General features: G+C 43.7%; 1 protein-coding gene across 2 annotated transcripts; it reads left to right on the top strand.

Moving 5' to 3' along the window:
• Positions 1-4612: 4612 nt before the first annotated feature.
• Positions 4613-25565, top strand: macf1b (microtubule actin crosslinking factor 1b). Of its 2 annotated transcripts, none has more exons than XM_068730064.1 (40): positions 4613-5211; positions 7990-8726; positions 8928-8984; positions 9081-9251; positions 9857-10023; positions 10651-10810; positions 10919-11003; positions 11202-11446; positions 12239-12358; positions 12551-12658; positions 12755-12973; positions 13266-13469; positions 13588-13819; positions 13964-14190; positions 14287-14409; positions 14490-14591; positions 15037-15138; positions 15338-15502; positions 15700-15855; positions 16095-16292; positions 16753-16881; positions 16986-17156; positions 17242-17397; positions 17506-17712; positions 17843-17962; positions 18050-18219; positions 18307-18466; positions 18753-18947; positions 19206-19331; positions 19643-19786; positions 19987-20175; positions 20377-20491; positions 20612-20778; positions 20894-21056; positions 21268-21422; positions 21511-21585; positions 21692-21809; positions 22390-22535; positions 23331-23451; positions 23615-25565. In XM_068730064.1, the coding sequence occupies exons 2-40, from the start codon at positions 8070-8072 to the stop codon at positions 23638-23640; spliced, it is 6351 nt and encodes a 2116-aa protein (XP_068586165.1). In that variant the 5' UTR covers positions 4613-5211; positions 7990-8069; the 3' UTR covers positions 23641-25565. The 2 variants fall into 2 exon arrangements, with proteins under 2 accessions (XP_068586165.1, XP_068586166.1); XM_068730065.1 differs by having other exon boundaries at positions 4613-4957.
• The last annotated feature ends 1912 nt before the right edge of the window (positions 25566-27477 follow it).

Raw genomic sequence — 27477 nt, forward strand, 5'->3', positions numbered from 1 at the left:
ACAATCAATTCATGGCAATGATGAAGACAGTCATGAGAGGCAGCAGGACAAGAAATCCTCATGTACCTCTTTCGCTTTGACAGTCAGTGTAAGGTCAAAAGTTCTTCTTCCTGTTTCCCCGGCCCCCCCCTGCTGGTGTGGCTTCTTCTTGGATAATGGCTCTCTGTGTCTTAAAGGTCTCTGGTTTCTCTGGGCAGATGCTGCATCCCAAATACGTCTTGTACGCACAAGTTGGAAAAACAGGCCCAGGAAGAGGGGTGAGAGATCGCAGCCTATCGTCCTCTCCTCTCTCTGCTTCTGACAGCCAGCAAACAGCATCCCCGCTCTCTGACGCTGTCATAACCTTTAGGAATAAAAGGCGGCTTTGTTTTCATCGCTGTGAATCACCTACGAGAGGAATGAAGGATGCCAAGATGGCGGTAGAGTCAATCCGTTCATTCTGCCGACTCAACTTTAGATTCAATCTTACATCCAGCATGGCGTGTCAAATTGATTTTAATCTTATAGCACTTCAGGAAATCTCTCCCATAGGAGATATTTTGAGTCACACACTTTATCAGGGTTAATGGCAGCGTGGGGCCTCTTCCTTTATTGCCCGTGGCTTCCTGTGCTCAACAAAAAAAAAAAAGTGTGTGGACTTACGGCGGTAAATCCTCTCTTTTTGGGAGCGGTTGAATCGAACGCAATGTGCTGATGATGAGTCGAGCTCCTCTACCCCCAAAGTGGCTAAATCCTCTTGTCACACATGACTGCGATTTCCAGCATCCAGGCGGCCCAGCAAGGGCCCGGGCAACCCAGCGGGGAAGCCCATCGGCCTTTCATCCACTTTTCTTGGAAGCGACCTCTTTTGGTGATAAATGACTGTGTGCATTCCAAATGGTGCTTCTGGTTTGACCCTCAAAAGGGACCCCCCCCCCCCCCCCCCCCCTCTCTTTTTTTTGTTTTCATTTCTCATGAAGAGGGCTAATTACCATGTTCCATTGAGGTCTTATTTCATTTGAAGGCAGCAGAGAGGCTGAGATAGCAGCGGAGGAGGAACACAAGCCTGTAAAATGAATCTTCTTCTCTGGTCTTTTGGCACACGTGGATCTGTGTAATCAAATGTAGGCTCCCATCGGACGCTCATTTTGGAATCGCATTCATTTTGGAGACTCCACTTCATTCCACCTCCCAACCTGAGTCCACTCCATTAACGCGTGCATGTTGGAAGGATAACGAGGGCTGCTGACAGAAGGATGAGCTGCCTCTCTTGCCACCGGTAGCAGCTTATTGCATCACCGCATAGCTCAGCGTGCCAGCTGCTCTTTAACCACATCAGCTCTTGTCTTTTTAAGAACTGTTGTGCAGGCTCTATACGTGCACCTACCGTGAAATGGAGAGGAGAGGGTTTTTTGGCAAAATCGTTTAATTAGTACAGAGGGAACTGGAGGTTGCTGAAAGCCGGGATCAGGTGTCATGGGTTTGACAACAATGCCTTCCTGGAAAAGCGGTGCCCCGTCACTGCCAGCTCCTTTTCAGATAAAGACAGGAGGGGACGGGGAATGCAGGCCTTACTTGCTCATTAAGCAGCTAAAGACATTAGCTCTCCAAGTGACCTGAAGACACTATGCCTGAGGTTTGTTTTTACAGTTAAACCGTCTGAGCTGGGTCTCGTCAGCTAACAGTGCTCATACTGATATTGATGTAATAAGGATTCCCTGGTTGTTGTACTATTGTACATCCCCAAGACTGTGAGGTACAGGACATCTTTAGTGGTGTGATGAATGAAGGAGAGACGGGGAACTCTTGCACCAGCACTGGAGTACTCAGGGGTTAAATAACTTGACCCCACAGGGGTCATTCTTTTCAATTCTCTCTCTCTCTCTCTCATCGGCCACAGTGACAGGCATTTTCAGTTTTCCCTCTTTTTCGCCTTTTTTTTTTTTTTTTAAACCACTCTTTGCATAAATTAAGGCTGGAGGAGGGTCGAGGGGGTCAGAAACGGGACGGTAACAGAAAGTGGCTGAGGATCGCTCTGAATACCTGAAGCAGCTTCCAAGTAGAATCAACAGCCTATTTTCACCAGCAGCAGCATCTCCAGCGCTCCTTCACTGAGGTTCTGAACGTCGTTGAATGAATACAGTGTATGGAAAACGACGCGATGGACTGCGTTCAAGACAGGAGCTGCGGCAGGAATTATTTTCAGCAGTTTTTCTCAAATCATTAATCGGGCGCTGTTGTGTGACAACTGGCAGAAAATGTTATTAAGTAATTATTCAAAACTTAACCTTCACTAAACATGGCTGAGCCTCAGACTTTGGGCCAGACTGAAATATCAAAATAACTATTCGATGAATACCTCTTTGGGCCTAATTTCTTAAATTATAATTTTCCCAATACCTTGCTCTATGACTACAGTAGTAGAATTACGTTCCCATTAGCTGTACTTTGTGTTTGATGCTTAATACGCGATTGTCAGCACGCCAACCAAAGGCTAAACCAGGATGGTGAACATTGTAAACATCACTGCTAAAGATCTGCGTGTTAGCATTTAGCTCAAATCACGGCCTCACAGGGCCACTAGCATGGCTGTGGACTCCTCACATTGTTGAGTGACACAGCCTTCAGTATTCAATCCTTTCACTGATATGACAGCAAAATGACAAAACGTGTATCTTTTGCTCGAACTGAACAGTATGTGTTTCGCTCCTGCAGAATATACTGAACTTGAGACTTTGTTGATGGAGTTACATCATGATCCTGTGGACCCAACCGAATAAATCAGGACTCTGCTCACATCCTGTGCTGAACAAACCGGGTTTGCATTGACAGGTTTAAAGACATTTCCCCTCACATGTAACACAGAAGGCACTTTACACTGGAGCGAGTGCTATTGATTATATGATATTTTACGAGGTGATATATGTACTTGCATGGTGGAATCCACGCAGAAAGGCACATGAACATTCCTCCTCATCAGAGAAGATATTATTATTTTACTGCACAGGCTGAGAGACTAAACACAGGCAAGTTATAAATTGTATTGTTATTATTTCATGTATATTTATGCATTACTTGATGCTTTGGCAGTATTGTTGTTGTTATATTCATTCGGATAAAGTATATTGAATTATATTATATGTAAAAAGATATAGAAATGTGAACTAGATGTGTTGTTGTTTATTGAAGAGGCAACAGTAAGGTTTGTCTAGATGTCTTTAACTAATCCGAACACTCGATGAGTGACCTTGTGGATTAGGGTGTGTGTGTGTGTGTGTGCGCGCGTGTGTGTGTGTGTGTGTGTGTGTGTGTGTGTGTGTTTACTGTCGAGACTGTGTGTGAGAGAGAGAGAGAGAGAGAGAGAGTGTGTGTGGGTGTGTGTACCGTACATGCACGCACGCATTTGGTGGATCAGTCGATTGGTTGATTATTTGGTTGGCCGGAGAAAGACAGAGGGAAAGGACTAGAGAGGGCAGGATTTGGGGCGTAAAAAACGTCTTTGTGAGACAGTCACCTGTTTGCACGTTGGATTTCGGGGCACCTGCACATTACATCATATCCAAAGAGATATTTCTGGTGTATTAAAACTAGTCGATCCCACATAATTCGCCAGTAGATGTTGCTGCAATGGTATTTGTACACGGAATGTTTGGTGTTCTGCATTACCAAGGCAAATATTGTGACTTACTGAAAAAGGGCATGATAGAATTTCACCATAGGGGTCCTTCCTTTGCTTTCCCATGCCAAGACTGTATTATCTTCCCATTGCTCTCTATCTTTGTGTGTGTGTGTGTGTGTGTGTGTGTGTGTGTTTCCTTCCAGCCTCTTTGTTTATGGATAGGCCGGAGTTGCAGCGGCTGAAACCGAGTTGAAAAGTAATCTGAGATGTTTTACAGTAATTAGTCGTCTTTGTTGCTGCTGTGGAGACTGCTGCACTGACTCTGAATGGGGAAGGAGGGGGACGGCAAAGGGGGTTGGGGGTGAATCTGTGAGTGGGTGGGTAGCAGGGTGGGTGTGGGTCCCTTCTTTTGTAGCCTGCACTTCTCTCCCTCGCCATCGAGAGAGGGAATGGACCGAGGAGGCAGCTGTCACTTAACATGTGAATGTTCCCGAGGGCGGCCCAGGGGTCTTTAGAAAACTCTCCCTTTTTTTTGCCCCCCACTCATCCCATTTTTCAAGCAGAAGCAGCATGGAGTTTCTGAGCCCCAGTCAAACCCAGAGGAGGGGCTTTGTTGGAGGAGAAGGGGCGAGAGAGTGAGGGGGGGAAAGAGCCTGGGGAAGGTAAAGGGGGCACTTTGCCGCCTCGCCGCCTGGTACAGGAGCAACCTGAGCAGGCAGCAGCAACAGCGGCGCTGGTGAGAATGCCACCGCGCCTTGTCGTTGCATGGAACCGGCTCAATCTGACCTCCATGTGAAAACCGCTCTTGGCTGGGAACTGTGGGAGTTCAACTGAGCCGTTGGAATACATTGTCTCCATCTGGGCGCACTATCCCATCGGCGGCGCTAACAAGGAAGGAATTCCTCTATCACAGCTCCCACAACAAAGAAGAAAGGGAGAGGAGCAGAGCTGGTGGGAGGAGAAGTGAAGTGAGGGGAGGGGAGGGGAGGGGTGTGCTGAGAGGGGAGAGGAGGACATTGTTTGCCTGTGACCGTGGGCAACGGAAAAGCATGAGTTATCAGGGCATGTGTGAGTGTGTTTAGAAAGTGTGTTTGTTTGTGGGCATGTGTGAATGAGTGGACTTGATTGAGTGTGCGTTTGGAGGGTGCATGCATGTGTGTGTGTGTGTGTGTGTGTGTGTGTGTGTGTGTGTGTGTGAGGAGCGTTCATGTTTGGGATGTTGGAGCTGGGAGGCCGTTCAAAGGATGCTCAAACAAAGCTGTGTTTTTTTTTTTCTCTCTCTTTTTTTTTTTTTTGAATGGTGATTGAGGACTGGCTGGATTCCTTTACTCATGCTGTTTGGCTCAACTGTGCTTCAGGGTAAGTGTGGTTCACGTAAGATTCAAACCGCCAAAACTGCCAGTAACACAGGATTGGCTCAGAGAGAGAGAGAGCGAGAGAGAGAGAGAGAGAGAGTTTGATTTTGGACTTTGTGCTTGAGGGAGCCATGCGCCCGGTTGAACGAGTTGTGACTTTCTTCCCTTTATTCTAAAGCAAATGCAAAAAAATACAAGTGCGACAGGCAGTGCAATATTCCAGCAGAGGCCGCATCAGTGTGAATGGATCATTCTGATGTAAGTATGTTTCACTCAGTTTGTTCTCTGTAAATGCTGCTTGGATTCCATGAAAGGATTCAGAATCAACATTTTAAGAGAAGGCATGGACGTTTTCAGCAGCTGCTCGTTTTGCCAAAGCCACGCTGATTCGATTCCACACAGCAGCTTTGTGTGTTGCATGTTCAGAGGGCTGCCTTTTGAGATGAACGCGTGACCTTGTACGATATCCACCCTAAGATGTTATGAGTCTCACGGGTGAATGCACAGCTGCCATCCTTGATTAGGGGACCACTACCATGATTACTACCTCGGAAACCTCCCTTAACAGAGAGCAGACGCACACCAGTGACACAACATTATGGCGCTCTACTGTTGTGATTGATGATTATTGTTCTGCTACTAATTGCACCCATAAATGGGTCAATTGATGCGATAAATAAGACGAACATCAGATCTTTTGTGTAGTATTTTGATATGTGAAGGGGTTGCTCAAAACATTTAAAATATATACACACACACGTGTCCCATACTGAGTATTTAAATAAGAATTAGACATGAAATGTGAAACTGAGGTATTTGCAAACAACAAATGTTCGGATTGTTTTTCATGTGTCGTTTGCGCGGAGAAGCCCCTTCACTATGGCTGTAATCGAATTCATCAGGAAATGGACTGTGGTCATGTATCATAAATCACTGTCGAGAGCAGAGAAAGGGGCCGGTCTGAATTAAGGGCCGTTTCAAAGTAGGTTAAGTAATGGGATGGGTAGGTCGTCCGCAATATGAGTTAAACGGTGGAGTGGTTCCCCGGTTCTCTTCCTAGTGTCATTATGCTAGAGAGTGGGAGGTGCATATCAAATATACAGGCTCTGGGCATTTTGAGAGGGAAGCTCTGGTTTGCTTTGGTTGTAGAATAATGTAGGTCATTGTATTCTTATAATCTTTAATATGAGGCCTATCGAAACGATTAAAAGGACTTATAAAAAAAGTATGTCACGTATCAGCGTCTGTGGCCTAGGCTAGCACACATAATAAAACAAAACATCTGCATATAATAACATATTCCTTGTAGCGCTCTAATGAGACTACTCAGCATATCCTCACATACTGTATATATTGCTGCGAGAGTACGCTTAAGGACACTGTGTTATTCAGGGAAGGACCACACATGCACGCTGCAGTGACCAGACACGACACACCCTCTCTCTTGAATTGTTAACCCAGAGGAAACACGGCCACAGACACACTCTCTGCCCTCCTCCGGAGACCGCTGGGCAGTGATCTGAGCTAACTGGGTAATCATTGATCTCGAAGGCCGGGGCTTTGTCTGGGCACCACTCTCTGATCTGACTGTGTTCTCCCCTGTGGATCCACTGACTGCATCATCTGCTCTGCAGAGACATGCATGCTGTTGGTAATTACTTGCCTAATGCACATGGAGCCATCATATCAAACTAGGTCATTTTTGAGAATCTCATTTAGTTAAAAGCCATGATACATCTTAATTATGATTAGTTTAGGGGGACACGCAAATGAGATTTGATTTCAAATTTGGCGTGGATATTGACGGGAGCACAAAGTTCTCCTCCGATGCAGACAGCCTTTGTGTCTAACCTCTGGTAAAGATAAGAGAGCTGCATATTCAGCATCATTTTGTCAGCCTGCAGCATGACTGTAACATAGTTACCATACAGCAGCATAAATCCTCCTCTTCTGCTTTTTTTCAAACCAGAAGAAAAAGGAATCCCTCTCGGTAGTTTGTGGAGCCAACATCCCAATTTCCCCTTTGTTGACCCATATTGCCCCCCCCCCCCCCCCCCCCTCACAGATCTTTAGTCACCAAGCATGACCTGAGGTGACCTGTATAATTCTGAATGGCCCAGTCCAACCCCGCCTGCAGAGGAAGGACCCGGCCTCAACAGGAACCTTGTGATCTCCTGATGGGCTCACCTCCGCTCCTCTAGACCAACATAATTACATCCACCTTTAACCCTTCTGTCAAAAACAATGAAGGCGCTGAGCTGAGGGGGAAGCAGACGGGCTGACACTGTTTGAAAATGTCACTGCCAATGAGAGGCCAATTTTGGTAATGCACTCATTTTGGTCAAACAATATGTTGACGAGATCATTGCTGGATTCAAAATTGTCATTCGGTGATGTGGTAGTGAGAGGAAAGCCCTGTGTTATCTCGGTTGATTGCTATTGTTTTCCTAACTACCCCCCACTGCCACCATGCCACTCGGTGTCCCTAATCCCCCTCTTATTGTCACCCCTGAGAAATGAGGCGATGTCTGCATTTTTCTGGCTGTCATATTTTATTATTGATCAGATCCTTAACGGGTTTCCCAGGACTGGTCCAGGCTGAGCTCGAGAAAGAGCTGGCTGCCTGCCACCGGTTCTGCGTGCCAGGCTCAACAGTGGGATCCTCGACAAGCCTGTCACATTGATTTCTAAGCCCAGAATATTTTGGTTGGTGATGTGGGATGGATGGGGAGCATGTGCGTATGTGGTCTAAAGGAAGACAAAGGGACAGCGGATATCTAGGCCAAGTATCTCTGTGGTCTTTCAGTGCCAAGAAAAGGGCGACGTTGGCACAAAAATGTCGCATTTAAAGGATGTGAGAGACTTGTCCATTTTGTTTCATAGCAGATGTAAACTGTGGCAAGCGGTACTCAGCGACTTTAAAGCAGCGAAGTTGTGCTTTTAAAGAAACCAGATCAGCGGTATATTTTTCTATGATTTACACAATGAGCACTTGTTTACTGCATGATGACCCAGAGCCCCCTTGTCTTATTTTAGGTAGCTGAAGGATCTTCCGCATGCATGGCCGAGGGGCCTTACCTCACCTATTACCTCGCTAGCCTCTGGGCTGAAGGATTATGGGTAACCTCGTCAGCCGGCCCAGCTGCCTGGGCCAGAAGTCCAAGCATGTGAGGTCAGACGAGGACTTCCTGAAGGAGTGCTACCAACGACGAAGAGAGCGGCAGCCCCCGGAGCAACATGGGGAGGCCAAACCAGAAGTGGCGGTCAAAGACAAAGCGGGAGAGGAGGCACACAAGGAAGGAGAGGTGGAGAGGGACAAGGAGGCAGAGGAAATTGATCATAAGAGGGAGGACGGGGCTCACACTCCCATTTCGGACAAACTCCTCCGCAGCTCTCCCACCTCCACAATCAGGAGCACCAGTACGCTGGACAACGTCTGGCACGGCAGCCCTTCTCCGATAAAAACGTCTCGAAATGGGACGCTAACAAGACGGACTGTGCCTCCAGAGTACACCCGTTCCCCTTTGGCTCACCCGGACAGGACCTCTGGTGAGAGGAGGGCCAGCTTCCAGAGGAGAGACTCCAGAGAAGGAAGCCCCTGGTCCTGGAAGACTCTGGCGTCACGTGAGGTCACAGAGGTGACGGAGGTGACGGAGACGGTCGTGACCGAAATTGTGGAAGTGACAGAGTATCCGTCTGGAGAAAAAGGAGGGGACCCCATTGTCACCAGAACTGTTAGAGTCCTGAATGGTGTCGCCGAGGAACTCGCTGAGGTTGATAAAAAAAAAAAATTCAAACATGACAAATCTCACCTGTCTTCCATTTCATCCTTTCTTCCTTCTTCTCATCTGATCTTAATAATATCACCTATTATCACCTAGACGCTTTCTTTAAAATCAATGTTTTGTCTCTTTAACATCGGGGTGGGTCTTTTTCTCAGTTGAAACAACATGTCCACTGTCTTTATTTTGCAGCTCCAAAGTGATGGACACTCAAGCTCAGATCAGGATTCCAGCCTGGATAGATGGAGGGTATGTGTTCACCCTTTACTCTTTTGAACTCTTCTCTCCTTGTGTCACAATCATGCTACTTGCTGAAGCTAATCATTTCTTATGGACTCTCTCAAGGGGACAAGATCTGCCTTGGCTCTGAGGGATGTGTCAACAGATTCTGAGACATTTCTCCAAAACCTGGAAGCTTTGCTCACATGGGTCAGTGAGATAGAGGAGCTCACGGCCAATCAGAAACCCCCATCCTCGGAGGTCAAAGTGGTGAAAGCACAGCTGCAAGAACAAAAGGTCTGTTATCACCGACGTCACGTCACCTCATTTCTTGTTCCAGAAAAAAACATCTTTGAAGTATAATAGTGGTCTGAAGACACCTGAAAGGTTTACCTCCAGAAAGGTGTGCCGAGGTCATGAAAAAAATGCTCAACTGCTTCCTTTACAACGTAAATTCGGTTCTATTCAGCGGTGAATGGGAGGTGTTCATAGTCACAATGAGCTTCAGTGAGTCTTTGTGAACATTTCCTGGGGGTATGAAAAAACGCAGGGAAGTCTCTCACCTTTCAGCTGTAATCTCACCCATTGTATGCTGTATGGATGAGGTGAAACCTGCCTGACTCTTCACAATGTAAGCTTGACACACGAGACAGGACTTCCCTCACACTGACCCAAAGGCTGAGAAAACAAGAATGGGGCTTTCATGACTGTTAAATCTTACTGGAAGCAATGTCATTTCCCTGTAATTTAACCTCAAGTATAACACATAACAGAACATCTTCTGTAGTACTTGATTTTATACAGAAGGAGGGCTTTGAAGTATTTGTCCTGATTCTTGAATCGTCTGTCTTTTAACAAATATGGGTACATATTATTTCTCCATCCGTAATGTTCTCTTACAGCTCCTGCAGCGCCTCCTAACAGATCGAAGGCGTAGTATGGACTCCATGATGTTGGAGGGCCCTCGACTTGTGGAGGCCCACCCAGGAGAGGAAGGGGAGCAGGAAAAAGTCAAGCTCGCCTCTCTCAAACAGAAGTGGGAGGCCTTACAGCTGGGGGCGGAGAAAAGGTCAGCTACCTTTACTGGCAATGCCACGCTCACATTTTGGCGAAGGCTTGCTGCATGAGTCACAGAACCATCATTGTAACGAGCCACCATCATTGTGAAGTATGATCTCATGAGCTTTTGACTGCTTTGTGTGCCTTGCTGATGCTAGTTTAGTGTACAAAGTGATCAGTGATCTGGCTCCTCCATTAAACGAGTTCATGTCATGAATGGGTGATAGATAATGGGACCATCGACAGAGGTGACAGATACAGATTGACTGAGTTTGGCCGGTCAGCCTTCTGGACCTGCTTCTTCTAGACGGGTTCAATACTACATTTTAAACGAGAGTGCTGCAGCCTTACTGATTTAAAATTCAAGACGAAATATCGGCTAAAATCAACTCAATGACGTACGCATCACGCATGAACGCGAACACTTGATATGTCTTGATGTTGTCAACTCTTCTGGTGGTTGTTGTTGTTGTGCTGTCTTAATGCTGTTGTTGCTGATGTTGTTGCTGATACTACAGTGTTCGTTTTCTGAACAGGGACTGCGGATAGTTAGCTAACAGCTGTGCACTGTCCCTGTTAATAATTAAACAAATGATACCAGTCTTACTCGCCGACGGTAACATTTTGTCGTTGGTAGGAGAGCGAGTCTGGAGCTCATTCTGCCCAGGGCCCAGCTCTTCCAGGAAGGAGTTGACGGCCTGCAGCAATGGCTCATGTCAGTGGAACAGACTCTAGCTGAACTGCGGAATGCAGAGCGAGTGATGCTGCGTCTCCCGGAGGCCACAGACAGGGCCAAGGTTGGAAATCTACCATGTATGGTTCAATACAGTGTAGTAAATGTGCATCGTGCTGTTTGAGTAAAGAATTATAACTTTGATGTGTTTTCACTTTTTTTTTTTTTTAAGGCTGTTGTCGAAGAGATTCAAGTCAAAACTGCTGAGCTAGGGAAAATACAAAAATCGGGACATGGTCTGATGGAAGCAATTTCAGGTAATTTTGACTACATAAGGCAAAAGTTAATGGGCACAGTATGGTCATTGAGGTTGTAAAAATATTACTTTCAAATAACAATACAAAACTGCCGGTGCCATCAGAAGACCGGTTCACTACAAAATGTTAAAGTCTATTGATAATGATATTAATAGATACTCAATATGTTCAATGTTTGCTGTTTGTTCTTTGTTTCAGAGGAGGAAGCCCAGCAGGTGCAGGAGAAGATGGATGCTCTGCGCATCCGCTGCTCTGTGCTGAGTCTAAGCAGTCTGGATGTGCTGCAGAGGCTGGAGCAGGCCCTGGAGGCCTCCAGTCGCTGTACCTCCAGCCAGGAGGACCTCCACCTGTGGCTGGGCCGCATCGAGAGGGAGCTGCTGGGGGCAGCAGGGGTGCAGACACATGCTGAAGATGCAGTGCTATGTGCAGCTGAGAGACAGAGGGTAATGCTCCCACACTAATGGAAAGGATTCCTAGATACCTAGCTTGCTATAAAAGGTCTGTTCAAGGGAACATTGTTGACTCATGAAGCTAACAGGTTGCAGTGATTTTTCAAACAGGCCTTATTTGGATAAACTGACCACATATTGGGAATCTAAATAGTGACTTTCTCGAATGAGAAAACATAAAAACTTAATAAAGTGACATATTAATAGCTTTTAGTCTGGCTCAAAATCTCTGACAGTGTGTGGGGCAGTTGGTATGTGCTCATGCTGCACATTCATAAATTCTTGCTAATGTAGTATACATCTGTGCATTTCTCGCGTCCACATAAATCCACACACTATGCCGCTGTAAAGCTCTACATACTTAATTTGACTTCATACTTAGTATGAAAAGTACGTTAGTATTTAATTCCAAATACAGCTTATCTTAATTGGACTCTCATGATGCCCGTTTTTATTGTTCATTTGTAATTCAGCTGTAAACCATCGACTGTTATAACGGCAGACATTTTGACACGCCATTGCAGCGGTAATGAATGTAAATACAGGGAGTGTGATTATTTAAACCTGTGCTTTTCCTGCTTCGATGAGTCAGAATTGCTGCAAAAGGCCTGACTTATCAGGAGACTTAGTCTTGACCTAGAATGATACTACTGCAAGTATGTGCTGCCAAGTGGTATTATATTTCAGAAATGACAGCGTCATGTTTTATTAATTAGAACTATGTGATATTATGTTCTGTTGTATATGTTTTTAATGCTGTACTAACAGACAGTATGTTCTAATCAGCTGGAACAGGCAGTGGTGAAGGAGATGGCTTGGTTCAGAGACACAGCGCTGAGTCTTGAAAAGCTGAAAACCATTCATCTGAATCCAGAGCTCATAGCAGAACAACTCTATGAACAGAAGGTTGGGACATTATACAAATATAACTGACTAACTAATAAGCTAAATGAATAGTTTCCCACTTAGAATAAAAAAAAAAAAAACATTACATATATGTATTATCTTTCATTTCTAAGGTGTTTTTTGAAGTTTAAGAAATGAATTTAAATGATGATCGGCAAGTGAATTTAATTTGCTGTATTATCTCCTGAATAGATTTTGGCAGTGGAGATTCTCCAACACAGGTTCAACATCGAGAAGATGGTGAAGATTGCTGAAATCTTGCTGACGTACAGTGATGAAGGCGAAACATGCGATTTGCAGGTATTCGCCACAGCTCATTTACGAAATAACACAAATGTAACTTTAAGGTGTTTATATGTCACGTGTATTTATTTTGCTGCCCCCTCTCCCACGCAGACCCCACTAGATGCCTTACAGGAACAATGCAACACCACCTCGGCCACCAATTCCCACGTGGTGCTGCAGCTTGAGCACGCTCAGTCGCTTCTCCTCCAGTTCTCTGAGGGCGTCGGTGAGGTATCGCCCTGGCTTGAAGAAACTCAAACCCTAATTGGCCAGCTTTCCATGAGCACAATCAGCTACGAGGCATTTCGGGAACAACAGGACCTCTTACAGGTAGAAGAAAGCTGCCTCTCCACATTAGAATACCTGTTCAACAAAGAAGTCCTTTTATACTTCACAGTCTGCTACCGTTTTCCTGGTGAATGAGCTGATCTGTTCAAGGACTGTTCATTAATGCTATCCACTTCCCAAGAGGGTTACTTTTCCACCTGTGCACTATAATGGCATTGTAGTTTTTTTTCTAACTTCCTCTATCCATTTTTGGGATTAAACTCAAAACAGGTTCTTTCTGGAAAAAAAAGTATGCTCTCCGTAATGTAATTATTTGTATCTGTCCTCTCCGAAGGGTCTGAGGGAGTCTATAGCAGAGCACAGACCCTTGATTGCACGCTTATGCTCTCTGGCAAAACGCTTGTCAGAACTCAACCCCATTCAGGGGGATGAGTTCTGTCGAAAGGCGACGGAGGCCGAGGAGCAGCATGGAACCATCAGAGACCGGGTCAGAGAGACTGCTAATCTACTCGAGGAGTCACTGCCTCGATTCACGCAGGTAGGACTGCTGGGTTAATGCAAACAAACAAAAAATAAAAAATGCACTGATAGCCCTACACTTTGCAATATAGCGTAATACACACAAGCACACAACAAGTACTTTCTTCCGTCTATAGCTGAATGAGAGGATGACCCTTATCAGAGAGAGTCTTGACCGCCTGCGCAGTCGCATACAGACTCACACCTCTCTTCAAGGCCTCACCCCGAGGATCCAGGAGCAGCTGCAGGACAACAAACACACCCGGGCCGAGCTGTCCAAGCTTGACCTGGACCTTGGCAGTGTGAAGACGCAGGCAGATGAGCTGCTGGCCAACACGCAGGCAGCTGGCGATGGATCTGTCGGCACGGGTAACGATCTTCTCGGAAGTTGCATTGTTTGTATACAGATGTGATATCGTCCTAGTGCACATGGGGCTGCAAGTAGCAACCCTGCTGTGGGGAAAAAAGGGCCGATTCTAAGCAATATCTCCGTTCTTTTCTTTGTGATCTTAGCTATCCAAGAGCGTGTGTCCAGTCTGTCCCAGCTGTGGGACGAGACGCACACTCAGGCCGAGGAGAGGGAAAGCTGGCTGCTCAAACTCTTGGATCTCGCCTTGAAGTTCTGGAGCGACATCAGCGACGTCGCGGCTGCTCTCAGTGACGCTCAGCAGGCCGTTTTGGATCTCAATGCTAGTCGGAGAGACTCAGAAACAATCCGCCAGAGCCTCGAAACCATGCAGGTTTGTCCGGAAGCTCGTCAAGGAATCACGTATGAGAAACCCTCATTGTTATATAAAAGACACAATATAACCCTTTTCTATCTTTTCAACTCATAGACTCTCAGAGAGGACATTGACAGTTTACAGGGCGATTTGGACACCCTTGGTGTTTTGGGAATGGATCTGATGTCAGCATGTGGCGACACAGACAAGCCAGATGTCACAAAGAGCCTGGATGAAGTACGAAATACATTTGAACACAAATAAGTTTTCACTCATGATGTTATGTTGACTAACTGAACACCTTGTCCGTTTTTAAGCTTTATTGCACGTGGAACAACTTGAGCAAACTGTGGAACGAAAGTCACAAAAAGCTGGAGGAGTCCTTGCAGATGGCGCTACATTATCAGGACACTATGCAGGTGTGTGTCTACAGTATTGGTGTATTATGCATACCCATATACTAACAAATATGTCATGGTCTGTATCTGGCCATATCAAACAGGACGCTTTGGCCACCCCTGCCTCGCCCAAGCAGTGTCATGGCATCCTGCCAACAAGAAAGCTCGTCTTTTATCCTGTTCCAATAGTAAAGCTCAGACTCTTGCTCCCTGTAGCTTTACATTTTAGCTGTTGACAGATCGTGTGGACCTCTGCCAAAGGCAAATGAGTTTAATGGTGCAAACTGCATCAGACAGTGAAAAGAAATGGGAAATGTGTCCAGCTGTGTTCACCAATAGGCTTGCCTGTTTTGCTGTTGAGAAGATTCCTTCTTGCCACAACATGGCAAGAATTCAAGGTTGAGTGGTTGTACATTATATCAGTTATTGTGCTTTAATTTCCTCTCTGTTATTGTCCTGCTAATAGGGTCTTTTTGAGTGGTTGAAGTCAGCTGAGCTGAGGTCTACTGAAGAGTTCATGGTAGGAACTGATCTGGAATCCGTCAAAGAGCAGCTACGTGATCTCAAGGTGAGTCTGTTTGCTGAAGTACACCCGTAACCAGCAAAGATCAAAGTTCTTTCTCATATATGCAGTATATTTGTTCTCATATTCTACAGAGACAGTGCTTTTGGCTATGTGTGTTGTATTTTTATTAAAACAGAAAACATATACGTCATGATCATAGCTAACTTCCAAACATATATTCTGTCTTTATTCTTTCCCTCAGGAGTTTAAGCGAGAACTTTACCAGAAGAAAATAGAGATAGAAAGCCTGAACCATCGCTTTGTGTGCCGGCTGTCTCCCGGCTCGGAGCGTCCAGGCTCCGTCTCACCGCTGTGTGACTTCAGACAGCGCTGGGACAGCTTGGAGTCAGAGACTGTCAGCAGACAGGTGAGAATATGCAAGCAGATATCGTTACGTAATATTGATATTAGCATGCCACTATAATCCATTCTATGCACAATGTCATCATGCTATCCATTAAGTTTGATGTCATTTCAAGAACAGACAGCTACCCCAGTAGAAACTACATTTAGCTGAAAAGTGGCTTCGAGTAAATAAATATTTTTTTCCTGTTGTGACATCAGCATCAGCTGGAGTGTGCTCTGCTGGGTCTGGGTCAGTTCCAAAACACACTTGATGAGCTGCACACATGGCTCTCCCGAACAGCTGAACAACTCCAGGGCAGCCGGCCGATCAGCATCGACCTGCAGGCCTGTGAAATAGAGCTGGCCAAACACAAGGTTGGTGGTGGCCTGAATACTATGTTATTGTACATAAATATAAAGTATAACAGAGCTCCTTCTGACCAGGCGACAACCTCCGGTAATGAAAAGTCTTTCAAATAGCCATCAGGGGTATCACCATAGTATCTACCGGTATAAGTATTATTCATGCTAATTTAACACTTTGGTCTCTAAAACACCTCCAATGCGATACATTTGAATTCCACTCTTCCTCTTTTGCTTCTTCCTCCTACAAGGTGTTGCGTAATGATGTCATGTCCCATGTTCGCACCGTGGAGTCCCTGAACCAGGCAGGCAGGGGGCTGCTGGAGGTTGGGTCCGGGGACAGCCCGCATGGTCTGCAGTCTCTGCTGGAGCAACTCAATGACAGCTGGGAGTTTGTCCGCTGTGAGACTGAGCGCAGGCAGCTGGAATTAGAGAACAAACTGAGTCAGGTGAAGAGAGAGAGAAAAAAAAAGATCCGTTATTTTGTTACAGTTGCAACAAAAGTCACAAAGCAGTATCGAAAATAAATAACTATAGATTTAGATTTAGATTACATTGTTACAGATGCTGCATTTTATGTTTTTTTTAGCAGTTCATCATGCGCCCTCTTGTGGTGATTGTAAAGGTTACATGAAAAGATGTAGAGGCAAGTCCAACTTTAAATTGGGGGCTTTTATTTTTAAATTGAATCCATGTCTACAAATAAAAATGCAATGTAATAAAAAAAATATATATTTTATCAGTTTGCAGTCATTGTTCCACTTATGCTTGAATAAAATATAATACAAAGGTTGATGACAATTGATGTTACATGATGAAACTTTGTTCCATAACTAAGGTTGTAGTGAGCTGACACCTACATCTCCTTTGATTGAGACTTTGGATTCATTCTGCTGTTTTTTTCTGCAGGTACAAGATGTTACAATGGAGATTCAGGATCTCCAGCAGTGGCTGGAGAACACAGATCTGAGACTGTCCTCCTCTAAAACCGTATGGGGTATGCCGGACTCTGCCAGCGAAAGACTCAGTGCACATTTGGTAAAACGGACCAGACTTTTAACAGTACAAATAAAGAGATACACAAGAAATACAAAAAAAACCCGTCTTCCGTTAAAACTCTTTATTCTTCTCACCCATAAAAGGAGTTGTGCAACGAGATGGAGTCAAAGCTCCACGCCTACACGGATTTGAAGAATGCCATCCACAGGATGCTGGAGAGCAGCGACGTTGTGCGGGGATCAAGCACCGAGCACAGCTTATCAATTCTTGAACAGAAATGGGCATCCGTGTACAGCAAAGTCCAGGAGCGAAAGGTTATTTAACTCTTCCCACGTCATCCTGTGGATTCATCATTAATTGAGTACATCCTTATATCCGATTGTCGTGTTGTTCCCACAGGCAAGGCTTACAGAAGGACTGAATCTGGCCAAGGAGTTCCACAGTAACGTCCAGGAACTTCTCACTAAAATGAGCAAGTGTGAAGAGTCCATCGGGCTTCTTCCTGCTCCCAGCTTTGTTCTGGACAAAGTTTGTTCTCAACTGCAGGAACACAGAGTAGGTTTTTTTACATCTGCTGTGGTCGGTCTAGGTCTGCTCCAGATCCAGAGTATACCGATTTAAAACCATTCAGTTTTGCTTCACGATATACTTTTATCTGTACAGACTCTGGCGAATGAGGTGAACGTCTACGGGGAGAAGAAGACCACCATGGAGAGCACGGCCCGCAGACTAATAGAACTGAGCAGGAAGGAAGACTGCGATGTCATTCATAACCTAATCATGACCGTCCAGGATCGCCACAAAAAGCTCCAGCAGCGTGCTTCAGAAAGAGGCAGAGCGCTGGAGGAGGTCAAAAAGAATGCCAAACAGGTACACTATACCTATATCAGCTCCAATGGCTGACCTTCTCCGTCTTCCTCACAACCATACATGCACTTAATGTGTGACTTGTGCCAAGCAGAGGAGCTTTTGCATAATATCTGTCTTTCTCATGCTTCAGTTTAATGAATCGTGGCGCCTGCTCGTGGACTGGATGGCTGAGGTAGAACAGATATTAGACACGCATAAAGAGATCGCAGTGACCCACGAGGAGATTAAACAACAGCTGACCGAACAGAAGGTGCGGCAGGCACTGCAATGATTGCAACTTGGTTGTGTGCTATATATGTTTATGAATGCCGTCGCTGACCTCTTATTTTGCAATCAGGAGTTCCAGAAACTGCTGAGGTCAAAGAGGCCCATGTACGACGCCACGTCGAAGAGAGGACGCTGCCTCCATGAAAGAGCTCAAACCGGCCATGATCGACAGCATCTGGAGAACCTCCTGGCAGAACTCAAAGACACGTGGGACACCATCAGTGGCAAGTCTATGGAGAGGTATGGATCTGTGTTTACAGTCGATAGGGGCACATTCATATTCCTGACAAGTATTTTTATCCCAATATTGTGGTTTGCTTCTCCCAGACAACACAAGCTGGAGGAAGCACTGCTGTTCTCAGGCAGATTCACCGATGCCCTCCAGGCGCTGAACGACTGGCTGTACAGAGCCGAGCCCCAACTGGCTGAGGACGTTCCTGTCGGCGGAGACAAAGACATGGTCAACAACTTGATCGACAAACACAAGGTACAACACCCAGCATGCATTTTTAATGTGTGGCCTCACTTAACAATGGTAAACAGATTGGCATAAAAACAGTACAGTTTACAGCTACTGTACATCCATCACATCCACAGTAAACATTCAGGATTCATGCTAACTTGTGTAAAATGTCTGTAAATGTAATTTTAATGTCTTCATTTAACTGCTGTTATAAGCTTGAATGATGGTCTAATTTCTTTACAGTGATTATACTTGTATATGTCTGCAGCAAAATTGCACTTTCTTAACAAAATTCCCTTTTATCCTTTAGGCCTTCCAAAAGGAGTTAGGGAAGCGAGCCGGATGCATCCGGACCCTGAAGCGCTCCGTGAGGGATCTGACCAGGAGCAGCACAGCCGACGCCCACTGGCTGCAGGAGCAGATGGATGAGCTGGAGGGCCGCTGGGAGGCTGTGTGCAAACTGTCCGTGAGCAAGCAAGACCGACTGGAGGCTGCGCTTCAGCAGGTAGTTCTCGCAAGTGACAACGATGACCGATAAAGGAAATTATGACTGAAGCTGTAGTTGTATTTCACTCAGAAATTTCGGAGTCTCCTTTTATGAAATGATACCCACTCATACATCAAATTCAAGCAGCAAGTAGCTGTGGTCATGATCAAAACTATATTAAAACAGCCGATTTGTTGATTACTGACCATTAATAAAGGTTGATAAGTAGGGCCGACCCCCTGCTCTTACCTCGATCTTTGTCTTTGTCCTTGTTAGGCTGAAAGGTTCGACGGCCTTGTCCACTCTTTCATGGAGCGCCTCACTGAGGCAGAGAGGATTCTGAAATACGGGGTGATACCAGAGGAGGAAGAAGCCCTGCTTGTTTTCCGCAAACAACACGAGGTCAGTGTAACGTGATACTTTATCACTCCCTATGGAGAAATGCATTCTGCTTCAGAGGAGGTCAAAGGTCAGGGTTTGCTACAGAATAACAAGTTGAAGCCGGGTTGTTAAGCAGGGTGAATAATTGCAGACTCTAATGCTTGAACCCATTTCGCCGGTTGAAGGACGGACACTCTGACCAGTAGTTAGTAGCGTAACACTTTCAACAAGTTTGAAATGAGTGAAATTATATGCTAATGGCTCATCCTTCATGAGAATATGTGTTTTAGTGGATAAAACGCTGAATAAATCCATTTTCTCCCCCTCTGAAGGAATCAATGGGAGCCTTGCAGACTCAGGCGGTGGAGTTGCAGAACATCCAGTGTCTGGGTGAGGAGATCCTGGCCTCCTGTCACCCAGACTCCATAATCACCCTAAAGTCTTGGATCAGTGTCACCAAGACCCGCTTTGAGGAGGTGAGTGCTTTTTTTGTGCTCAAATGATAAGCAATAGCAACGTTTCTCCAGAGATTAGATTTATGATAAATAACTAATTATTTAGGAAACCATTGCTATCAGTAAGGTACAAATGTTTTGAAGATAGAGGGACACGGCTTTTTCTAAACTTAGAATGGAGCTGGTGTAACTTCCTCCCTCTCTTTTGTTTTCCGAGTCAGGTTCAGACCTGGGCTCAGCAGCAGGGCCAGAAGATCCAGGCCAGCTTGGCAGCACTGGAGTCAGAGCGAGAGGAAGTCCAGAGGCTGCTGGACTGGATCTCCTCAGCAGAGGAAGCCCTCAACCTCAGAGACCAAGAGCCTCTGTCTGAAACCACGGAGCAGAACCAAGAACTGATTGAGCAGCACACGGTGCGATTCTTCTCTCTTCTATGAGCTATACCATCTACTGCTATTAATACTTTACCATAAAATATGTGCTTAACGTTAATCAAACATATTACTGTTCCAGGGTGCTCATGATGACTTTCCACCATAATCCATACTTTGCCCTGGTTACAGAACTACAGTACTTAGCTGTGCAATGTTACGACTGATCATTCCTCTCTGCAGGTATTCATGGAGGAGTTGAATAAGAAGTTCCCAGAGGTTGAACATGCCACAATGTCCTGCAAACACAAGAGCATTTCGAAACGGCAATGTTCCCCCAGCAAACGCCCGCTCACAAGTAAGCCACCATGAAAACGGCATAGTTTAACTTCTGCTAAAAAAAAAAAAAAAAGAAAGTAATTATTGTAATATAAGTTTTGCGCATTCCAGACTCTCATGTTGTTGTGTGTCCCTCCAGAGAGGAGGAGCACTCTGAAGCTGCAGCCTGCTGTACCTATTCCCCTGGAGCACCTCGACCCCCAGACCCCAAAGCTCGGTCAGCTGGTCAGTCAGTGGCAGAAACTTTGGCTCCTGGCTGTGGCGAGACAAAGTCGCCTGGAGCAGTACCAGCAAACACTCAAAGAGGTGATTGTACTTTCTTAAATGTATATTTTAAGAGGTCATGGTGCCGTTAGAGTCAGGGGGGGAAAAAGTCATTTGACTTCAATTTCTCCAACCTAGATTTTGTGATATTTTTCAGATGGAAGAATTTGCGAACTTCGACTTCAATCTTTGGCGAAAGCGTTACATGCTGTGGATCAGTCATTTGAAGTCACGGATCTTAGACGTGTTTCGCAGCATCGACCGGGACCAGGATGGACGCATCAGCCAGAAGGAGTTTGTTGATTACGTCCTCGCCTCCAGTGAGACTCCGTTGTCATATATCCGCTCAGTGTTTCGACCCGTACATCGCTCATTTTGAGTTACAATAAAATGATGGCGGAGATCATGACCCATCCTGCTGAAACATGAATTCAACCCTATTACCATTATTTTATGTTGGTGTTATGACAACATCGTTTCCCATATTTACTTTTATTAAACAAAGAACGGCTTTACACCTCTCTGCCGCAGAATTTCCCACCAACTCTCTCGAGATGAACGCAGTGGCAAACATCTTCGACATGAACAGCGACGGCTTCATCGACTATTATGAGTTTGTGAGTGCCCTTCACCCGAGCAGAGATCCCTACAGGAGAACGCTGGATGCAGATCAAATCAACGAAGAGGTATGAACCGTGTGCACACTAGAAAACACACAGATATCGTGCTTTGCTTATTGTGACACTGCACTTGTTATACCCCGGCCCTCTTTAGGTGAGTCGACAGGTATCGCAGTGTAACTGTCCCAAGAGGTTCCAAGTGGAGCAAATAAGTGCCAATAGATACAGGGTGAGTCATTTTTATAGACAATGATTAAAAAAACGTGAGCAGCTTTCACATTTGTTCCTCTGATTTCCAGCAAAACTATAATTTGCAATATGTATTTTGTCCGCAGTTTGGAGATTCCCAACAGTTGCGGATGGTTCGTATCCTGCGTAGCACGTTGATGGTGAGGGTGGGAGGAGGCTGGACTGCTCTGGATGAGTTCCTGGTCAAGAATGACCCCTGCAGAGGTTTGTGCACTCCTCCTAAACATTCCAATCGTCCCTGCAAACTCTATCTTTTTAAAAGAAAACACCTTTTAATGAATATAATTTACTGTAATATGACAAGTCTTCATCACCTTGTATGACTAAAAGTGATACGTGCTGCTTGGATCCATACATTCAGCAGATTTAAACACATTATTGGTGTCGGGTGAACAGGTAAACATTCTACATCAAATCATTTTTACTTTGGTGCCGTGCGATCCTACGGTATAATTGTAGCTGTAATATGTCAGATATTGATTGTGTACATTTAGCATTTTGTAATCATTAAACATGCATGCAGCTATAAAAACTGCTCAAACATGTCAGCGTGTTTCTCTGTATTTCTGTTTCTGGCAAAGTTTTGATATTTTAGTAATATTTCTGTGAGTATTTGCCTACCATTTGAATACTGATGTTTTTCTGAATGACTCATGCTGGCAATCTTGCTTCAATTATTCATGCATACAGCGTCTGCTGGCTTTTATTAGAGGAGTGGCTGCTGTAAATTCAAACAAACGTGTTTACAGTATTCTGTTAAATGCCCCTGCTGTGTCACCAACAGTGAAAGGCAGGACCAACCTGAAGATCAAGGAGAAGTACTTGTCTCCTACAGGAAGCACTTCGAAGGGTTTGACTGTCAGCAGGTCTAACTCGAGCCTCAGCCTCTACAGCAGCGCCTCCGCCCCCACCAGCCCCATGACACGCAAGGCAAGGCAAACGCCGTATTCTCTTAAACCCACTGTTTCCTTTTAGTTAAGTTGTTATTTATTTTCATATTCACCTCTTTTCATTTTCAAGTAAGACTCATAATCCGGTTCATGCATTTCCACTCTTGTTACTGCAAGTTCTTGTTAGTTTAAAGGGAAAGTTACCCTCAAAATCCAAACTACATATTTTCCCTCTTACCTGTAGTATCAGTATATCACGATAGATATCGCCCGGAGAGATGTCTGCCTTCTCTCTAATATAACAGGACTATACGGAACTCGGCCAAGTAGGAACTATTTTCTTTCTACTGAACCACACCGGCTAACCGTACCGCCGCGCAGAAAGGAAGGAAGTATGCATCTAGTCATGGACGAGAGGCTTGTGCTCCTATACTACTGGCTCACCTGAGCTAGCTAATGTTACAGCTCAGCTGAGGAGGGCGACGCCATTAATGCTTACATCTTGCGCTGCACCACGAGCCGGTTCCCACATAGTCTCATTACATTTGAGAGAAGGCAGATATCTCGACGCCAACTCACACCACAACAATCCAGATTGATAAATGGCAATGCAGGTAAGAGGAAAATGTGTATTTTTGATTTTGCGGTAAACTGTCCCTTTTAACTTGTCAAAATGTAGAATGTTATCCAATATAAAATGAATATGAAGACAGGAGTAACATCCTTTAAATTGAGTTTTCTTGAATGTGCTTTTGAGGAGCATGAAATGTTCCACAATGCACTTTAAGATATTTTATATATCTTGCTCTAACTAGTCTAACTTGTCTTGCTTTAGGCATTACTTCGCAGAAGTTTCTCAGGTGACCGCTGCATCCGTCCCAGGAGCTCCATCGCTGCTTTGGGGTCCGACCTTCAGTTTGCCACAACAGGGGAGGACAATTCTCCCTCACCATCAGGTCAGTCAATCACCTCAGTTATGTTTAAGGACATTTGCTTTTGTCATGCATTCATCCATGTAAGTGCAACTCTCTCTGGATACACAAACATGAAAAGATCTTGTAACTTGAGATGGTGAGTTAACCCCCGCTCTCTCTGTTTTCATTCTTGTACACCGTCTAGACGAAGCTGAGCGGTTACCCACATGATTATCTCGGGCCTCTGAGAACCATGTGTATGCTGCAGTGTTGAACCCAAAACACAGCCTTGGGGGAGCCCCGAACTGGAGAGATAAGCAGAAGTAACGGGATGAAGGGGCCAAAAAACAAAAACAATGCATCAGTCACATCTGAAGAGCAGACACTGACGGAACAGCGCAGCGAAGGTCACCAGACGTGATGGTAAAGGGTTTGAGAAATCTGTGTGACGATCATGTGTGGACAATGAGGAGGTCAGCAGATGCAAGGACCCTGTTGCATCGCACACAGTAGTGTCTGATTAGGAAGACTAGAGAGTAGGAATTGCAAATTTCTGCATGGATGCTTATTGCATGATAGCCAGAGCCTTGCTTGAATCCGATATAGGTTTTTTTTCACCAGCTTGTTATTCTTTAGAGTTGTGAAGATAAGCAAAGTAGCTGAATCTGAGAATAATGCTCTGTCTTTCTTGGGCAGGTAATGTGGTGTAAGTGATTTCAAAGTGACTTACCGCAAGAACACATTTGTACGTGGTATGTAAAGGTGTTGCGCTGTCTGACTGCCCCTCCTAGCCTCCAAAACCCCCCCCCCCCCCCACATATACCAAAACCATAAGTATGTGAACGGTACAGTATGCTGTCCTTCAACTTTGTGATGTTATTATTTTTTATTTCATTCCATGGAGATGACATTGTTGGCAGGGCCACACAGTTTTCTTTGTCTTTTACCTTTTTTGACACCGTGTTCTCAAATAATTATGTATCTTTTTTTATTGTTCTTTATTGTAAGGATGTTTTAAACACTGGAGATTGTGTAATGAACAATGCTCTGAAGTACAACAGGTCGTTGTTGATTTGTAGAGATTATTTTCTCAGGATTGGTTTTGCCTTTGGATGTATGTATTTCTATGGAACATTACTGTGAACATGTAGATGTGTGGTTTTCTTTATAACAGTGTACTTCCTGGGAATGTTTTGTTTAGCACATTTTCATAAAAATGCACTTTTTTCTGTGTCCTACTACTGTAGATAGGTTGTTTTACTAATTGGAAAATCTGTCGGTTGTCATGAGTAAGTGAATTCATTTTTCATAAGAATGCATGGGAGGCGATATGTCGGGGTTAACAGTGTAGTTATTTCAGTGAAATCTACCTTTTTTCCCCCCTTGTTGTCCCTTTCCAGGCTGTTTTACCTAAAGCAGAATATTTTAAATTTTCTGCATTTCTGTCTCGATGTTTGTCTTATCTGACCTCCAGTCCATTCGGAAATTTTCACAACTGACTCGATTTTATTACTCTACCTTAAAATGTGTTTAAGAAACATGTAAGACACTACATATCTGTTTCCTCCGAAGTCTCCTCGTCATCCTGAGGATACCAGTATGCATTGTTTCAGCAAAAGATACTGAAAACCATTTTCTCTGAGAGAGAAGCAACTGCAGCTCCGCCATCGGTCTACAGCAGAGGCTGTTCAGTGTTGCACTGTGCCTGGCTTTCACTCTGATTCTATTATAAAGCAGTTAATACTTCACAATATGTTATCAGCAGTGGAAAGTTACTGTATTTGTATGTGCACCTTTGTACTAGATATACCTGAGGTTGAAGACAGTAACTTATGTATTTAATTGCATTTGGTCTATGCAGTTGTCGAAATGATTTTTTTAAAGGTCAAAAAATGTTTTTACGTGATGAAGTAACTTTTCCTCTTGGCCTCAGCGTGTTAATGCTGGAGAAGGTTGAAATTTTACTGTACTGTAAAAACACAATAGCCAGATTTCACTTCTATTGCTATGCACCCTAATCTTTGTGTACTGTAAATGTTTCTATACCCAGCACTCATTCTAATGTCTAATTTAGGGAAACTGTCGATTTAATATCACTAATAATTTGATGTCCACTTGTATAAAAAAAAATCTTTTTGTTAGAAAAATAAAAAAAATATTTGCCATGATCATTCCCTCGTTGATATTATACAGTGGTGCATTTTGTGTGCTATTTTGCCGGAAATCAATGAGAGATGACGATTGATCGCACTTACAGACTTCCTGAAAATGGAGAAACCAAATGACAAATACATTTAAAATACAGTTTGTTCAATTGTTCAGTTTCATTAATACAAATGTACTCGAATGTTCCTACATCTGCAATAACTTGGGGGAAGCGAGAACAAGCCGTAAAGACACACATCTTTTAAGTTGGTGCTTAACTTGTTAGCTTGTTAATTATCTCATCCAGCAGTAACAAAGCAACATTAATATTCATTTGGAGTTTTTTTTTTGGATTCTACTATACTATGACTTTTTTATGAATTTGTTGATATGACCTTTTTCTCCCTTTTTTCGACATACTATAATATTACTTTTTTTTTCTTTTTTTGACGTGCTGTTATGACCATTTTTGACATACTATATTATGACATATTTATCACTTTTTCATCATATTATACTATGACTTTTTTTTTACTTTTTTTGACATACTATATATAATTTTTTTAATCACTTTTTCGACATGCCATACTTTGCCTTTTGTCGACATGTTGTTATGACGATTTTTGACATACTATACTAGGATTTTCGGTAACACTTTATAATAACTACACACTATGAAGCATTAGTTAAGTATGAGTAAACACTTAATTCATCATTTATAAAGCATTGTTCCTACATTAACACTCGTTAGTATACAATTCATAACAACAGTTCTAAATGTTTTATTCTTGATTAATAAGCTTGTCTATTATGTGTTTGATGATTATATTTTCATACTTTATAAATGATGGATTCCCCATTTGTAAATGAAGAATTATATATATTACGAACCAATTAAGGAGTCGTAGATAATTAATAACATCCTTTATAAAGTGTTAGTAAATGATTAAGAACTTATTTAGATGTACATTATTCATGCTTTTTTATATATATATATATATATATATATATATATATATATATATATATATATATATAATGATTTAGATATGCACTAATGGTTAGGGACTATGTTAATATATCCTTTATAAATGCGTATTAATACTGCAATTCATGATTAATTCAGGTAGTTAATAGTCATTTATTAAGTATTTTGTGTGACCTCATCTAAAGTGAGGACTATCTATGCCTTACAAAGCATGTATTAATGACATTGAAAGACCATCAGTGCCTCAAAACCCACAAAAGTCTGTTATCTTCTCAACAGAAAAGACAAAACACAAAGTGATAAAGAACATATCAATATTTATTACAAGATGCAAACAATGTTCTCTTAAATACAAACCTCTCATGTAAAAAAACAACACAAACATTTAAATTTTATTTTTAACCTGTCATGAAATGACTGGTTCTGTCTGAGTGACACCTTGAGGTGGTCTGCTATTAACCTGTGGTGAAATGATTTTGTAACTATGCACCATTTCTCAAAATATCTCATCTGAAATTAGACAAATTGTCTCACGAACGTGATTTGCAGGCTGCTCATTACTTTGAGTTGGAACACCTGCGTTTGGAAGGTCTCTCTCAGCAAACATTTCAGCAGAGAGAGAGGCAAGGAAGGATTCAACTCATGGTACAACCAAAGAAGCCACTGGTACTGTAACAAGACTTTTGTTGTGATGATTGTTTGGCATTGGGAGTGCTTCTATAGTCATTGATGGTGGGATGTGTTGTTTGAAGTTTATTTACATTTTTGTATAACTTTTGCTTTTTGTCTTTTTCAGTCAACAAATAAGTAAAATAAATATTGAACTGTGTTGGAAAGAGTTGTTCCGTGCGTCCTTTGGGGTTCATGTACGAGGCCATTTCAAGTTGGGCTAGAGTTGAACAAAACACCTAGAAACTTGACAGTTGAAAACCACG

The sequence above is a fragment of the Cebidichthys violaceus genome, unplaced genomic scaffold (assembly GCF_023349555.1).
Source record: "Cebidichthys violaceus isolate CVI_PGR_0920_01 unplaced genomic scaffold, fCebVio1.0.p SCAF_49, whole genome shotgun sequence".
In the NCBI taxonomy this organism is placed as follows: Eukaryota; Metazoa; Chordata; class Actinopteri; order Perciformes; family Stichaeidae; genus Cebidichthys; species Cebidichthys violaceus.

What these genes read in the sequence shown, in the direction of transcription:
- macf1b (XM_068730064.1), top strand. Translation starts at nt 8,070, where the DNA reads ATGGGTAACCTCGTCAGCCGGCCCAGCTGCCTGGGCCAGAAGTCCAAG. An exon ending in CCAGCCTGGATAGATGGAGG is followed by an intron (nt 8,985 to 9,080) that starts GTATGTGTTCAC and finishes GACTCTCTCAAG; the next exon opens with GGGACAAGATCTGCCTTGGC. An exon ending in CACAGCTGCAAGAACAAAAG is followed by an intron (nt 9,252 to 9,856) that starts GTCTGTTATCAC and finishes GTTCTCTTACAG; the next exon opens with CTCCTGCAGCGCCTCCTAAC.